Genomic DNA, 16,658 nt, shown 5'->3' with positions numbered 1-16,658 from the left:
AAAACCTGCTTTAAAATGATATCAGACAGGCACAGGGGAGACTGCTGTAAAGGACTGGGAGAAATTTAAAACATTGAGAAGAATGCAAACACTCACGATGCTTTCCAAGTATAGAATCCTGACTTTGAAAAAAGCACGCGGAGATGGTTTGTGTCAGAAAAGCTACACAAAAATGCATTTGGTAGATTCATACTCAAGAAGAAGGCCGCAGTTTTACATAAAATTATACATTCAGGGACTCCTGGGAGGCTCAGTTGGTTGAGCGTCCGACTCTTGGTTTTGGCTCGGGGCATCATCCCAGGGTCGTGGGATCAAGCCCTGCGTTGAGCTCTGCACGGAGCATGGAGTCTGCTTAAGATTTTCTCTCTCCCTCCGTCCCTCTCCCCTACTCAGGTTCTCTCTGTATCTCAAAAAAAAAAAAAAAGAAAAGAAAAAAGAAAAGAAAAAGAAAAAAGAAAAAATACATATATTCTCTAGCACTGTGGTTCACAGGCATTTTTATGATTTCCTTCTTTGATCAGCTTTTTCAGTAAGCCAACTGGTGACCATAGGGCTTGTAATGCAGAGGATGAGACCAATGGCTTCATTTCTCTTGGCATTTTATGGCACCTCCTTATCTACCTGGTCCCTATTTGCAGTTAGGCTGGCGTCCCTGCAGTGGCCTTATACAGATGTCACGTGTGTTTCTCCCTGATGAACTGTTTCGTCGGATATAAGTAACACTTGAAATAGCTTTTCTTGCTTTGCTCATTTCTGTTCTAACCCCGGTAGGAGCGCTCTGGGTCGCTGCTATATGCATCCGAGGCCTACCTGGTGACGATCAACCTGTGTCCCTTCACTTCCATGCTCGCCTCTGGCTTCTCGGGGTCCTTCCCTGGTCGCTCATTGAAGATCCGGATCTTTGGCTCATGCATGAACTGGCCTAGTGACACAAAGTCCAGACTGATTTACGTGGAACCCACGGGCAAACAAAAACAGCAGCCTCATCGTCATTGGATCCAAACTGCACTTTGGTCTCCCTCTAGAATTTCTGGGGCCGAAAGACATACCGAGAGGGAAAAGGCAGAGCGATGGGAGGGATGGGTCCTTCCCAAGAGCAAAGCAGGCTGCTCACCCCACGGTCACTTTACACACGAGGCTGACCCACTGGACGAGAAGTGGAGTGGAATGCCCTGTGGCTAGGGGTGCGGGTGAGCACCTGTGAGCACAGCTCAGATCGTACAAACGAGGTTTGTGATGTCATAGTCACATGCTTCAACCGAACTGTTCCTTAGAAGGTTGGGGTGCCTGGGTGGCTCAGTTCGGTTAAGCCAACTGATTTCAATTCATGTCATGATCTCATGGTTTGTAAGATCAAGCCCTGCATCAGGCTTTGCGCTGATAACACGGGGCCTGCTTGTGATTCTCTCTCTCCCTCTCTCTCTGCCCCTCCCCAGCTTACACACGTGCTCTCTTTCTCAAAATAAAAAGACATTAAAAAAAAAAAAAGTTCACCTCTCTTCAGTTAAAAAAAAAAAAAAAAACTTCAATGTATAATTTAAAAATTGAAAACATTTCTCTAACTTTCCCAGTTAGTGATGATGAAATGCCGGGTCTGGGATTACCCGCACCAGCAAATGGTCTTGGCTGTAGCACAACCCAGTCACCCTGCCCTGCAATGTAGGGTTGTATTAATCGTGTTTGTTACTTTCTGTATATTATGATTTGACGTCTTAAAACCCTGACCGGCTGGGAGAGACTGCCCCCTCCCTACCCAATTCTGAAAGACAGCAAAGGACTCAGACAGGAGCATGCCTGCCGTGTGCAAGCTAACCACCCAGAGCTAGACCTCCGCCAGCTGGCCTGCACAGCCCAGATGGAATCATTCCAGGCCCAGGTGCCAGGTAAGTAGAGACCACCCTGGACCCCAAAGCCCACCTACATTACTCAAGCTAGCCAGCCCAGAACTCCCCTCCTCTGTCTTATCTTTGCACAGAAACACCACAGAGGCTCTGGCCTTGCCCTGCACGTTAGCTCCCTGATGAGAACTTGGCCTTCCTCTGCGGCCCTGCGAGGCGAGGGGGCGAGTAGGTTTCCAGGGGGAGACCGTGAGCGATGGTAAACGTTTCCGTCGATGGCATCGGCCCCTTTGCGTCCTCGCTCAGTCACCTCTACAGATCAAGCCCCGGGCACAGAGTATGACTGCAACCCGTCTTTTGAGTCCACACCTGTCACTGTCCGAGTTCTAACCTCCAAAGTTGCTCGAAACCAAGAGGGGGCCCCCCACTTTGCCTGATGGTCAATGGACACCATACCTATTAGTCCATGTGCTTTAGGTGAAAACTTGTTTGTGGGGGGAATGTAGATCCCCAGAAAGTCTACGTTGATCGGATGCTTCTTCCAAACCCGATGGAGTAAAACAGAGAAGGACAGGTCTTTATTCAGGGTGACGGTCACAGTTTGCTCTTTCTTCACAGAGACGAGCACCCTGGTGTGAAAGCCAAAATGGAGTCAACATTTCTAGAACATCTGTTAAGGACGTCATTCCTCCCACCCCGGACATGAGCTGGCCACCCCTCCCTGGACAATCTCACTAGTGGTCTAAGTCCGTCACAACGTTTTTGCCACAGAATGTTGTTTTCACTCCCGGCTCTGGAATTCTGTCAATTTATATGTTTGTATAAAAACAATTAGCAGGGGGGTACCTGGGAGGCTCAGTCGGTTGAGCATCCGACTCTTGATTTTGGCTCAGGTCATGATCCCCGTGGGGTGAGATCAAGCCCTGCATTGGAATCCCCACTGAGCATGGGGCCTGCTTAAGATTCTCTCTCTCTCTCTCTCTCTCTCTCTCTCTCTCTCTCTCTGCCCTCCTTCTGCTCATGCTCTCTCTAAAATTAAAATTAAAACAATTAACAGATAATAATGGGAAAATATTACTCCTAAGATACAATCATTGTGTTTCTGGGCACAGTCTGACACGGAGTCGGCCGTGGAGTTTTGATGGATTCATTCACTTTTCTAACATGTATTTACTGTGTACCTATGACATGCCTGGCCGTAGGCTGGCACTGAGACACGCAGTGACCAAAAGATGTGGACCCTGTTGCCAGGAACGGGGGAGTAGGTAACAAAAGCCTTTCTGAAGCGCGCGTCTTCATATTTAAAATGACAATGTTAAGTTCTAGTTTATATCACGGATCTCTGGATTTATGTACGTAGTCGTCTGGAGGGCGGGCCTGAATCCGGACGTGATAACACTTGCCTCTGATTAATGACGCGAGCAGTGTCCGACCAGGACAGGATGGATGTACGGGAGCCCCGGCTCAGGGTGATGGTCTCGGTGCTGATTTCTATTTTCATGTCTTCACTTTGGAAGTAAAACCCCAGTTTTCCGAAATAGGTTCTGAGTTTTTCATTCTTGGGCTTCTTGGCACCAGTGAGCTGCCCATTGACCAAAATCCCTATGGAAAAACACGTTTGTTTGGTTTTTTTCCCCCCTCCGTGAGCCATTTCGCTACAGGATTTGACATTTCTTCCTATGCAACGCTCACCTTATTACCATGTGTGACGGCAGTTTAAACTAATTATATTACAGTAAGATCTGCCAGTTTACACTCAGGTTTTTGGCGATTGTAGTTCACTTAGGCATATATTTATAATTTATTTCTAATTATCAGGGTTTACAAAGTACGGGACTTCGATTCAGTTAAGAAAGAAAGAAATCCCAGGTAGCGACAGTGAAGCATGGTAATGATCTCATTGTTTCGTTCGGATGTAGTATCTTTTTATTTTACCTAATTCTGGATCAGAAACAAGGTTGAGGATTTTTCCTGGTTCTGAGTCAATATTGAAACAAACATTCTTTTCATTTTTCGGTAGGTAAATGATGAAGTGTGGGTCGTTTTCAACTGGAAAATAAACAGAGAAAATGAGATCAAACAAAATCATAGAAAGGAAGATGACTTTGAGCAGGACTTTATTCCTGAACATCTTTAATTTAACAGGAACAAATATTTACGGTGCTTCTACTATTTGCTGGGTTCTGTTCTAGGCACTGGGGGCCCAGTGGTCCAAACCCACTGTCCCTTCCCCATGGAGCCTCTCAGAGTTTTAAGTGATTGTACAAATATGGTGTATACTTGTTCTGAAGCTATCAGGCCAGAGATAAACAAAAAAAAAAAAAAACAAACAAACAAGAAACACACAAAGCATGAGAAACACACACATACACACTATATATACATGTATACGTATATATATATATGTAACATGCATATACACCATACATATGTATACTATGTATGTGTATATACACACAGTGAGTGTTGTTTTAAGTAACCATATGCAGTACATACAAATAAAGGAGACAGTATTATTTGTCGGCATACAGATTGATATTAATCAATTCTACGAGCAATGAAGCATGATGCTGCTCTCAAGAAAGAAGTCCGCTGTTACTGGACAACTTATTCTGGCCGATCTTTCTTATTTGTTTGTTTGTTTGATCACTCAACAAATATTTGGCGAGGAAGAAAAAAAAAAAGCAAACTATGACCAAAGCACTGACTTAGGCATTGTTTGGTGTAGCTATAAACAAATCATGGTCTTGTCTACAATACCTTCAAGAAAGGCACAACTTCATGAAAGAGTCACCAGGATTCTCTCATTGACCAAAGTCCACTTAGGCTCCCCCGACTCTTTCAACGACGCCTCAACTTTTGGACTCGCATACATGTCGGTCTCTGCATTGTTGTTTTTTAGCAGGAATCTTACTACATTAGTTTAGCTAGAATCCCCGTCCTCCATAATGATCACCCTTGATATCTAACCAGGTTTCTCATCCCCCACCATCCTCCAGGTGATGTCTGATCACCTGGCCGCCTTCCACAAGATCCCTATTTGGCTGGTTTGGTCGGAATCCCCTTTACTCCTGATGTTTCCTCTTGATGATTTTCCACCCACCGCCCCCACCCTGTTTTTGTCTACAAACTCCCACTTTCCCATGCCGTACTTGGAGCTCAGCCCAATCTTTCCCGCCTAACTAGACCCCATTGCGGGGGTCCTCGCACCCATCACGACAGCCCCCCGCCCCTGAATAAAGTCTTCCTGACCATGCGCACTCTAACAAATGTCACGAATAATTTTTTTCTTTAACGGGTTTTCTTTCACAGAGACAGACACAACCACTGAGGTAAGAGAGAATAAAACAAAAGGCACGAAAATGGCACAAGCCCAGTGGTCTGGGGGTAAAGATGAAAGGGTGACGAACCCCACCTGGCTAGTTGAACCCCACCTGGCTAGACGAACCCCAAGGGCCTTGCGAAGGAGTTCGCACCAAGCCTTGAAGATAGGAGAGGAGGGGAAGGAAAAAAGACATAGGAGACAGATTTTGTTCTGAGTGCACAGAATGAGGCCCAGCCAGGAGGTATAACAGTTGATGATTTGTGTACAAGTGACTACAGGGATGGGTTCTTGAAAATGTAGAAAAAGATAAGACTAGAAATGGGGGTCATAGAGATGGAAGAATGGACCTGTAAGTTGGGGAGCCATTCGAAGTTTTTGAGAGTAAATGTGTCAAAGATTTGATTTTAGGGATATAACACGTCACAGTATATAAATTAAGTATTGAGAAGAGGACAAAGGAAAGTCAGTTGGCAGCTAATGTGGCAGCAGGCCGGGCGAGGGATGGTAAATTCACGAAGTCCAATGGGAAGTGGGACCCGCACGGGAGGGAGAGTCCGGGGATGCGTGGCGGCGTCCACAGTATCTGGTAACGGAGTGAGCCGTAAGAACCGCAGTGGTTGTGTTTTCCAGAATAAAACCGGAACGGCGGCCTTCCGTGCACCGAGGGGTTGCTGTTTTCTAGACGTGCTCGCAAAGTCCTTTGCAAAACATTAACTCGACTGATTTTCCCTGTAGCCTTGCAGGGGACAGGTGACCTGCCCCGAGGTCACATTACAGAGTCAGTAAGTGGCAGAGCGAGGACCAAAGGGCAAGCCCGTTCTCCCACGCGCTCGGATACGCTCGTTCGTTCTCAAGTGTGTGACTTGGGACATGAAACGGAGGAGAAACCAATCCAGGACACGAATACAATCTTGTATTTCTTTGCACCCCCCACCAGGCTCCTGCTCCGTGATCAATAAATACTTGGTTAATCGATTTGGTGCTGAGCGGGGCACTAGAGGGCATCATTAAAACACAGAGCAGGGGCGCCTGGGTGGCGCAGTCGGTTAAGCGTCCGACTTCAGCCAGGTCACGATCTCACGGTCCGTGAGTTCGAGCCCCGCGTCAGGCTCTGGGCTGATGGCTCGGAGCCTGGAGCCTGTTTCTGTTTCTGTGTCTCCCTCTCTCTCTGCCCCTCCCCCGTTCATGCTCTGTCTCTCTCTGTCCCAAAAAAATAAATAAACGTTGAAAAAAAAAAAAACACAGAGCAAAGGCTCTCGACTCCCTTTCTTCATTTAAGCAAAAATCATTTTATCACGATAGCCTCTTCCTTTACACAAAACCGGTGTTTTGAAATGTCTTCTGAAGGGAATTGCTTTTGTTGAAGATAATGATTGATTTTGCCAAAGCCCACGAATCCCGCTAATCAGACCTTCCGGTAATGACCGTGCATCAGAGCTGCCATCCTGAGTTGACAGAATTCTAGACGGCAGACACGAGGCGTCATATTTAGGCTGGTCCCCGGACTCCCACGACTGAGTTCACAGAGTCCTGACGACCTAGGGTTTACGAACTTCTGCTGGGAACCAGGGACCGAGTCCATAGTAACCACCGTGTAGTTTTTTCCCTCACCCCCATTTTACAGGCGGGCTCACTGAGACCCAGAGAGGTTTCAGAGTCTGGCGCACGGTCCCGTGGGCAGAGTTTGACCCCAGACCCGGTCCCCTTTCCCGCCTCACCCAGCAGGCCGTGAACTCAGAGGTAGCCCTGCACTCTAACTGGAACGGACATCGAAAACTAAGTTAGCTTTATCTCTACACGTTTCGACAGAAGCTTTGTTTTGCGAAGCAGCAGTGGAAGAGGCTCACGCCCCTGTCAGTGCCCTTGTCCCTCGCTCTGAGAGCTACCCAGCCCCGTCCCCACGTGGATGCGTCGTAAAATTGCCACCACTGGCTGGAAGTCCAATGCGGGGTCCTTCGTTAAGCTCCGTCGTTGGACGCGCTCAGGTGGGAGAGCGGAGGGGCCACTCTACGAAACATTGCCACCCGTGGAAGGCTGAAGAAGCAAATCCCTCCTGGCCCACAAGTAACAATTTTAGAGACAAGCCAGAGGGGAGAGCTGCACTCGCTTTAAAAATTGATTTGAGGGGCGCCTGGGTGGCTCGGTCGGTTAAGCGTCCGACTTCGGCTCAGGTCATGATCTCACGGTCCGTGGGTTCGAGCCCCGCGTCGGGCTCTGTGCTGACAGCTCAGAGCCTGGAGCCTGTTTCGGATTCTGTGTCTCCCTCTCTCTCTGCCCCTTCCCTGTTTATGCTCTGTCTCTCTCTGTCTCAAAAATAAATAAACGTTAAAAAAATTAAAAAAAAAAATTGATTTGAGAGGCGCCTGGGTGGCTCAGTCGGTTAAGCATCCGACTTCGGCTCAGGTCATGATCTCCCGGCTCGTGGGTTCGAGCCCTGCGTGGGGCTCTGTGCTAACAGCTCAGAGAGCCTGGACCCTGCTTCGGATTCTGCGTCTCCCTCTCTCCCTGCCCCATCCCTGCTCAAGCTCTGTCTCTCTCCCTGTCAAAAATAAATAAACATTAAAAAAAAATTTTTTTTAAATGAATAAACGTTTAAAAAAAATTTTAAGTCGATTTGAAGTCCTCACTACGTTTTCTCTGTTATATAATGCAGTGCTTGGTGGATGGCGGGTATACAGTCTGGAGAAATCGGTTCTGATGGTCAGAAATGTTCTTGCTGGAAAAGTCTGCGTGCCCGGCAGTCCCGAAAAGCTGCACGCTTCTGGAAACATCAGGAGTTACTGAAATTTCAAACAACCCGAATCAAGCTCATACTTCCAACAGGGAGAGAGACGCGCTCGCTCCCCCTGAATGGTGAAATGTGCTCCTTTCTAATAAGAAAGAAAGGAAAGTAGAGCTCACACAGGCTTTCGACGCGGGGCCCGCTAATCGCTAGACGGCTGTCATCTCGCTCCAGGAAAGGTGGCCATACCGGACCAGGAAGGGGAGAGGAGACACTCTCCCCTGGCCCCCAGAAGCTCCTGCCTGTCTCTCACTGGTTGGGAAAGGACACTGGGGAGGTTGACGACGAGGAGAGACAGCAATCTGTACAAGGAAGCAGCTGCCAAAACTGTCGCACAAGGAAGCAGTCTTCCCTTGGATGATCCCACCTGCCACCCGTACCTCCCAGGGAAATCATTTGTGGAAAGGGTTTTTAGGACTGAGCTAAACGAGGATTTTTCAAATGCGCTATTGAAAACAAACAAACAGATAAACAACCCCACAAAATAGCATGTGGCTGTGCAGGAAACAACATTAAAGTGGTTTTCTTTTAATTTTTTTTAAAAAATGCTCACTTATTTTTGAGAGAGAGAGAGAGAGAGAGAGAGTGCAAGCTAGGTTAGGGTGAGGTTAGGAGCAGAGAGAGAGAGGGAGACCCAGAATCTGAGGCAGGCTCCAGGCTCTGAGCTGTCAGCACAGACCCCACGTAGGGCTCGAACTCGTGAACCGCGAGATCGTGACCTGAGCCGAAGTTGGACGCTTAACCGACTGGGCCATCCAGGTGCCCCCATTAAAGTATTTTTTATCGTAAAATGTATAGCTTCTAATATTTAATAATAACATTTGTTTTCTGGCTAGCCCTTGACGACGGTTTCACATGTAGTCAACAGCCTAGCTGTGTAAGGATGCTCCACGGGAGCCAGGACGTGGAAGTGGGGTTGACCGTCTCTTACCTCTCATCACATGTGGAGGAGGAGTTGCCTCGAGGACCTGAGCCCCCAGCACAGGCATCGGGATCACTGGCGTTGGGGAAGGGTTGACCCAAGATGGGACTGAACTCGGAGCGACTTTGCTGCCGTAATACAGGGCACCTGCGTAGAACAACCCGGATGCATTAGTTTCTCGGGCTTACTTTTCCATAGAGATTCCTTACGACTTCAAGAATCTGTTTTATGTAGACCCCAGAGATTCTCAGCTAAGCTTTTCTCCCGTTAATTTGATCCCAGAATTTTCTCGTTTCCAGCTCCTCCTGTCTTTATGCCGTGTGGGCCTGCTATAGGGTTCTCTGCAGAACCTGGGGCTGTGGGAACTGCCCCATAGAGTCTGGAGGAGGGCCCCGCGTCTTCAGCATAGGTCAGGGGGATGACGTCCAGGCCAGCCCCTGGTGAAGTTCAGGGTGACAGTCGGCCTCGGCCTGGATCTGTCTCCTCACCAAACAGCAGTCTAAACAATTCGGTTTCTCCACCAACTAGTTTCCCCTACTGGTTACCAAAAATTCATTTTGCTCTCTGATATATAGTCAGTCCTCCTGTCTTTGAGAGACAAATGGCAGTCCGCCTAAGCATTTTATCTAGGTGATACAGAATCACTTACAAATGCCCATGTGTCTAGGGCGAGCTTCCCCCTAGATAAATTTAGCTGTGGGGCCCCAGGCTCTTGTAATGGGGTTATCAGAAATAAAAGTTCCAGGACGGCTGGGTGGCTCAGTCAGTTAAGCATCTGACTCCCGATTTCGGCTCAGGTCACGATCTCACAGTTTGTGAGTTCGAGCCCCACGTCGAGCCCTCCGCGGATAGCACGGAGGCCACTTGGGATTCTCTCTCTCTGCCCCTCCCCAACTCTTGCTCTCTCTCTCTTTCAAATTAAATACATAAACTTAAAAAAAAAATAAGTAAGAGTTCCTTGAACTCTGGACCACTGTGATAAAGCTGGTGTGACAATTGCTGTGAAAAGTTCATTCCATTCCTATCTACTTACCTATGTCCATAAGACTTATCGGGACTTAGGCCTATACAAATGCTTTTTAAAGATTTCATTTTTAACTAATCTCTACACTCAACATGGGGCTCAAACTCACAACCCCAAAAACCAAGAGTCACATGCTCCACCGACTCAGCCAGCCAGGTACTCCCAACAAAATTTTTTAAAGTAGAACTGACCCTGAATCTGATCTCTTTCAATCTATTAATAGTGTTTATCCATAGATACTTGAAAAAACAGCCACATTTTTTTTCCTCATGAAGAGATGATTTCTAATACAATTTGACTAATGGATATCAAACTTCACAATATAGGCATATCGTTTTGACCAGTTTTCTACTTGTAGTAGTTGTCATAAAGCTCAATCTAGAAGAAAACTGTGAACACTCAGAATCGTATAGTTTCACAAGCAATTGAAAAAAATTTAAATCTGTAAACACTTTTTCTTGCAGCAGAGCAGAAGGATCAGTAAAAACTTTCTGGCATAACAATATGTTACACTGAGACGTAATTCTACCAGGAAAGTAGAATGGAAATACAAGTTCAACTAGAAAAAAAGAACAATATGGACTTCCCAATAATTAAAATAGAATTTGTTCATGTATTATTTATTTATTTGTGTGTGTGTGTGTGTGACAGAGAGAGAGAGAGAGAGAGGGAGAGGGAGAGAGAGAGAGAGAGAGAAGCCCAAGCAGGCTCCTTGCTGTCAGCACGGAGACCGACACGGGGCTCGAACTCCTGAACCATGAGATCATGACCTGGGCCGAAATCACGAGTCGGACGCTTAACCGACTGAGCCACCCAGGCGCCCCATTCGTGTATGTTTTTAATGGATGATGGAGAGCACCAAGCTAGTTATTGCAATTCACTGGAAACACCTACAACTGTGATGCAACAGTTTTATTTGAAAAGTCCGATATTTACAGTGTGCCCCAAATTAAACTCATTGCAACCATTTAAGCACGGCGGAAAACGGCACCGTATTCATTTAAACCGTGCGTGCAGGGGCACGGGGGTCTTCAACATTCCTTTGGGAACTAAGGGAGCAAAAATATTCGAGGGCCAAAGCGATAAGCTATCCCCAAGGAAACGGACAGAGGAGTTCGGACACACGGCGACACAGGCCTGGGAGCCAGAGGTGGGCCGAGGGGGGAGATGGGCAGAGGCCGGAGAACCCCGACTCGGGGTGAGGAAGCCGGCCCGCCCCGTTTGTCCACCCCCACCGAGGGCAACACCGACCTGAGCAGCAGGAATGATCTTGCGGGGGGGAGTCCGCCAGCATACGCTCATCCCCTGCCTCGTTCTCAATCACCATGGCGGTGAGCGGGGTCACCATGTGATGTTCCAGAGACATCTGCAGGATTGTTTTTGTGATCTTCCTTTTGGCAGCGGCTGTGGGAGCCAGGCTTCTGTATTTAGGAAATAGACCCATTTGAGAACATGAGGGCTGAGTTAAGATTCCACCCCCGGCCCCCCTCTGCCCGCCCTGACCCTCCCCCACTTCTGGGCTCGACCAGGACCGTCGGATCACATGGCAAAATAGGACTAACTGGCTCCATGAAGCTAGTATCGTATTTAGCCATGCCGTCCTAAGGACTTGCTTTTTTCTTAGTAGACTTTATTTTTCAGAGCAGTTTGGGGTTCACAACAAAATCATGGCGAAAGTACAGAGACTTCCCATACTCTCCCTGTGCCCGCAGACCACAGCGTCCCCCACTATCAACATCCCCCACCAGAGCGGCGTATTTGTTACAACTGATGAACCGACATGGACACATCGTCATCGCCCAAAGTCCACGGTTTACATTACGGTGCATTCTTGGTGGTGGACATTCTATTGGCTTGGACGCACGTATAACGACATGTATTCACCAATGTAGTATCATACAGAACACTTTCACTGCCCTAAGAATCTCCTGCGTTCTGTCTGGTGATCCTTCCTGCCCCCCCAGTCCCTGGCAAACTGCTGATCTGTCTAACAGGGATTGTTTTTTATGGTTTTTTGTTTTTTAAATCAATATTTCACTTCAGCATTTGCTGTGTATCTGTAGTTTTGCTGTGAATGCACCCAGGATGCTTCTGGGAAGGGGCAGGGATATTTGTTGCTCACTTCAAACCCCATGTCTGTTTTGCAATCCTATGGACATCACAGATTTTCTCTGCGAATACAGTCATACAACTGTATTTCATTTTTTCCCAACCTAATTCAGGTGACTCTGTTCCAGCTTCCTGGGAATCTGATCTAATATGTGGAATTGGTCTCAGGAATCATAATTCTCCTATTCAGCGCCTGCATGTCATTCTGATGCACGTGGTCAAAGAACTAAACATTACTGAAAAGTGTCGTTTTTACAGGCACCTGGGTGGCTCAGTCAGGTAAGCGTCTGACTTCGGCTCAGGTCATGATCTCACGGTCCGTGAGTTCGAGCCCCACGTCAGGCTCTGTGCTGACAGCTCAGAGCCTGGAGCTTGCTTCGGATTCTGTGTATCCCTCCCTCTCTGCTCCTCCCCTGCTCGGACTCTGTGTCTCTCCCCGCCTCTCTCTCTCTCAAAAATAAATAAGCATTAAAAAAATTAAAAATAAAAGAAGTGTAGTTTTTATATTGCAGAGTTTAAGTGCAGGTCAGCTAAGAAGCCAGAGATGAAATACATAAGCATTACATCACCCATCCTTATCTGATACGATAATCATAAATTTCTCTTTGTTTCTTTTTATAATTCTTTTAAGCTTCATTTACTTCTGTAATCTCTATACCCAACGTGGGGCTCGAACTCAGAACCCCAAGATCAAGAGTCGCGTGCTCTTCCGACTGAGCCAGCCAGGAGCCCCGTAAATTTCTCTTTGGGCAATAAATGGTTTTCAAAAGTGAATGCAAATGAGCTACCAATACTCCCAGCAACATGGATGGACCTCACAGATACCACGTTGGACGAAAGAAGCCAGAAATGGCCGAGTACAGATTGTGCCATAATATGAAATTTCGTCACAGGAAACTAATTGATGGTGACAGTGATATCCACTGCAGGTGGGGTGGGTGTTCGGTGGGAAGGAGAACGGGGACCCTTCACTGAGGATAGAAGTGTTCTCTAATGATCCGGGTGGTGATTATGTGGGTGATCCACACAAGAATTTATCAAACTGTAGTCTTAAAATTCATGCACCTCACACGCTTTATGTATGTTATACCTCAATACAAAAGACTAAAAGAGTGAACTCAGCTTTACCTAAAGTGCTCGGAAAGCAGTGAAAATTGACAATGCAAATCCTGAATTAACCTGCTGCCTTTCTGGGTCCCACATCCTTTTTGTATGACACTCCAAACATTCAAGGCAAACGTCTCACTTCTGCGAACCCCTGTTACGTACACACTTTTCTTCTTACCGCTCAGCCAGAAGTTGGTTGATTGTCAGATAGGCCCACAATTTCTTGGTGAAATCGGGATCTGCGTGTTTGTCTTTTGATAGAAATTCCTCCAGGTCGTCCATTTCGGCCAGAGTTTCCAAGACTAATTCCGTGTTAGCCTGGACAATGGAAGATACAGTTGAAAAACATCTGGGGGACAGGGCTATAGTTAATCAGTCCGCATTTTTTGTACCTACTGTGCATGAATCAGGGCACGACGTAACTTCAAGGGGAATGCAGAATAATTCGGAAGAATGCAAAAGTGGGAAGTACGTGCGTACATCCAAGGTTTGGGATTGGCTTTGGGATGAAAAGGTAAGGACTTGCAGAACGGTTTGGGGACAATGGCATAGATATTCACACGCCTTCCCTTGCAGTTATTATCATTGCTTTTATTCCAGATTCTTGGAATGCAAAATACCAGCCTGTTAATATACAAGATGGACTGTATCGAGGGCACCGATTAGTATTTTTAGAAATAAGCAGATAAACAGAAGTACCGCGGTTGCCGTTACGATGCTTTGTAACTGCTCGGCTTTTTCAGGGTCAAATTTTCCTGCCACCACAATCTCTGAGCCTCCGAAATAGTTGTGGAAACTGTTCTGAGTGACATCCGATACTGACGTGTGGGGGTAGTTGAACTGGACGTTCCGGAGCAATGGGGTGGAGACCTGGTTGTAGAATTTCTACAATTCATGCAGAACAAAGAAATCGTTATTTTCATACCACTTCATAGGTCTAAAGCACTTTTCTCTGTGATTCCCCAAAATACTTAGTTGGTGTCTCTTAATTTACTCTCACAGGATTTCTGTGGAAAGCCACAGGACAAGGAAAACTCACAATTATCAGATGAATTGATATGGAGAAAGTAAAAAATTGTTAAGACCATTACCCTTGACTTACAGCCCAGCATTTTTTCTCCCTTTTATAACCAGGATAAAAAGCTCATAAATACTTATAATAAGAAAAGTCAGCTGGGTTGATATTCCCAAACTGCCCCTTATGCCTTTCCTGTCCCCAACTTTCAATTAAAAAAAAATTTTTTTTTAACATCTATTTATTTTTGAGAGACAGAGTGCAAGCAGGGAAGGGGCAGAGAGAGAGGGAGACACAGAATCGGACATGGGCTCCAGGCTCTGAGCTGACAGCCCAGAGCCTGATGTGGGGCTCGAACTCGTGAACCATGAGATCAGAACCTGAGCCAAAGTCAGACGCTTAACAGACGGAGCCACCCAGGCGCCCCTCCTGTCCCCGACTTTAAATATGGTGCCTGCCATTGCACATGGTACCTGGTACTGACAGAGGGTGGGGTAAAGACATCTTTTTTCTTGTCCATTTAGGCGAGATAAACAAGTAGCTCATTTCCTTTACATTTAAGGAAACCTCCAGGCTGTAGTTTGATCTGTGTTGCATCACAAAAAGTTGACACTGAGATGCCAACGTACTTTAAAGGGGAAACAATGGCCATGAAGACAAGGTCAGTTGTTTAACAGGACTGGGGAGCCCAGAAGCGTTGATAATGCCTCGGGAGAACTGCTCAGGAAGTCGGGAAGCGTGTGCCCGGCCCCTTCCTGCCTCCCGCCTCGCTATCCGTGTAGATATACGTGCAGCGTGGGCCGCGAGAGGAAGCAATCGAACACTTCCTGATTCTTGCGGCTGAACGAAGCCGAAGTCATGACAGTTTGGGCTTAAATTTGGCTGTTTTCTTTTAGACATCAGATCTTGCTAGTTGAATGACTTTGGGTGAAGGAGGACAAAAGAAAGAGAAAAAATGTTACTTTGAGTTGGGCAGAAGTGTCCTGATTTCCATAGATCCTTTGAGCAATCCCACGGTTTTCATTGGACAGTCTCTTCAAAAAATCATAGTCAACATCAAATCCTATCCCCAAACTGAACAAGGAGATATTGTCTCGTATGTTCTGCTTCACGTTTTTCTGGATTTTTGACAATTTCAGTTCACCTAAAGTTGATGATGACCGAAAGGAAAGAATGAGGGGGCCACGTTATAATGATTTTGAAAGAAAATCATGGAGACAGAAAATTTCCGTCAAATTAAATATTTTTTTAAAGTTTATCCTTTTATGAGAGACAGAAAGAGAGCATGAGTGGGGGAAGAGGGAGACACTGAATTCAAAGTAGGCTCCAGGCTCCGAGCTCTCAGCACAGAGCCCAACCCAGGGCTCGAACTTACAAACTGTGAGATCATGACCTGAGCTGAAGTCAGATGCTTAACCGACTGAGCCACTCGGGAGACCCAAGTTTTTGTCAAATTAAAAATGCACTTAACCTTTTGACCCAGTGACTCAGTTCTAGGAATTTTTCTTACTGCTGCACTCACACAAATGGAAACAAAGTGTGGGCAACCATAGAATAGCAACGTATTGAAAACAAAAACAAAGGTACACGAGTAAAGGAGATCCGTCAGATGATGATACAGTCAGATGATGATACATTCAAACTGTGAGATACTAAGCAGTTTATTAGAAAGAGCGAGGCAACTTTTTGTGTTTATATTGAATGATCTCAAAGACACATTTTTAAAGGGGAAAAAACAATGTAAACATTGGCATATGTAGGATGTATTTGCAGATACGCATGCATGTATATGTGTATATATATTGACATATACGTGTGTATATGTATATATGTAGTCTACAGATATGCACGAAATATCTCTGGAAAGATATGCAAGAAACTGGTAACCAAAGGCTTTCTCCAGGGACAGGAACTGGATGGTTAAGGTACAGAAATGAGGAACAGACTTAATTTTTTACTGTTTCCTTTTCTTCCAGATGATTTTATTCTCAAATTGAATTTCTTTCCTTCTTTTTTTTTGAAGATTTTAGTTTTTTTAAGCAATCTCTGCACCCAACGTGGGGCTTGAACTCACTATCCTGAGATCAAGAGTTGCATGCTCCACGGACCGAGCCGGCCAGGCGCCCCTCAGATTGAATTTTAAAAGTAATTTGATCTGAGAAGGAGGAAATACTGAACCTACAACAAATGCTACGTAATGACTCCCGTTCTCGACTCAGTATTGGTAAAATGGTTGCTTTCTGTCTTTCTAGGACTCTGGCTGCCATTGTCCTGACTGGCCACTCAACTTCCTTCCATGGAGCTGCGTCAGGCACAAGCCTTGTCTACACGGCAGGCTGCAACACAATCTAGCATGCACCCTTAGTTGTATTTGTCAGCACAGGGACACAACTAAAGCAGATCAAGATAACAACAGCGCATGATAGAAGCCAGGAGATGATGGGCCATTTTGTGGAAAAGATGTCGATGTGCAGGATGTATCAGAAAGAAGCAATTTCCCCAGTTGCCATGAGTAACTGGCGGACTGTGGAGAACA

At 46.2% G+C, this 16,658-nt stretch overlaps 1 protein-coding gene and 1 long non-coding RNA gene across 2 annotated transcripts in view; one reads left to right on the top strand and one right to left on the bottom strand.

Annotated features, from left to right (window-relative positions):
* ITIH2 (inter-alpha-trypsin inhibitor heavy chain 2) overlaps positions 1-16,658 on the bottom strand; it is a 38,049-nt gene that overhangs the window by 1,648 nt on the left and 19,743 nt on the right. Inside the window, exons 12-20 of the mRNA XM_003988085.5 lie at positions 15,085-15,266; positions 13,807-13,992; positions 13,286-13,425; positions 11,143-11,312; positions 8,877-9,014; positions 3,774-3,887; positions 3,242-3,440; positions 2,295-2,467; positions 811-922 (exon numbers count right to left, since the gene is read on the bottom strand). Of these exons, the coding sequence (XP_003988134.2) occupies positions 811-922; positions 2,295-2,467; positions 3,242-3,440; positions 3,774-3,887; positions 8,877-9,014; positions 11,143-11,312; positions 13,286-13,425; positions 13,807-13,992; positions 15,085-15,266 (1,414 nt within the window). The remainder of the gene's footprint in view (positions 1-810; positions 923-2,294; positions 2,468-3,241; positions 3,441-3,773; positions 3,888-8,876; positions 9,015-11,142; positions 11,313-13,285; positions 13,426-13,806; positions 13,993-15,084; positions 15,267-16,658) is intronic.
* LOC123386434 lies at positions 1,474-3,376 on the top strand. The gene is made up of 2 exons (XR_006600284.1): positions 1,474-1,883; positions 1,976-3,376. It is a non-coding gene; the product is annotated as an uncharacterized LOC123386434 (long non-coding RNA).

This window comes from Felis catus, chromosome B4 (genome assembly GCF_018350175.1).
Source record: "Felis catus isolate Fca126 chromosome B4, F.catus_Fca126_mat1.0, whole genome shotgun sequence".
Taxonomy (NCBI): Eukaryota; Metazoa; Chordata; class Mammalia; order Carnivora; family Felidae; genus Felis; species Felis catus.
This window is presented reverse-complemented; position numbering and strand designations above follow the sequence as displayed.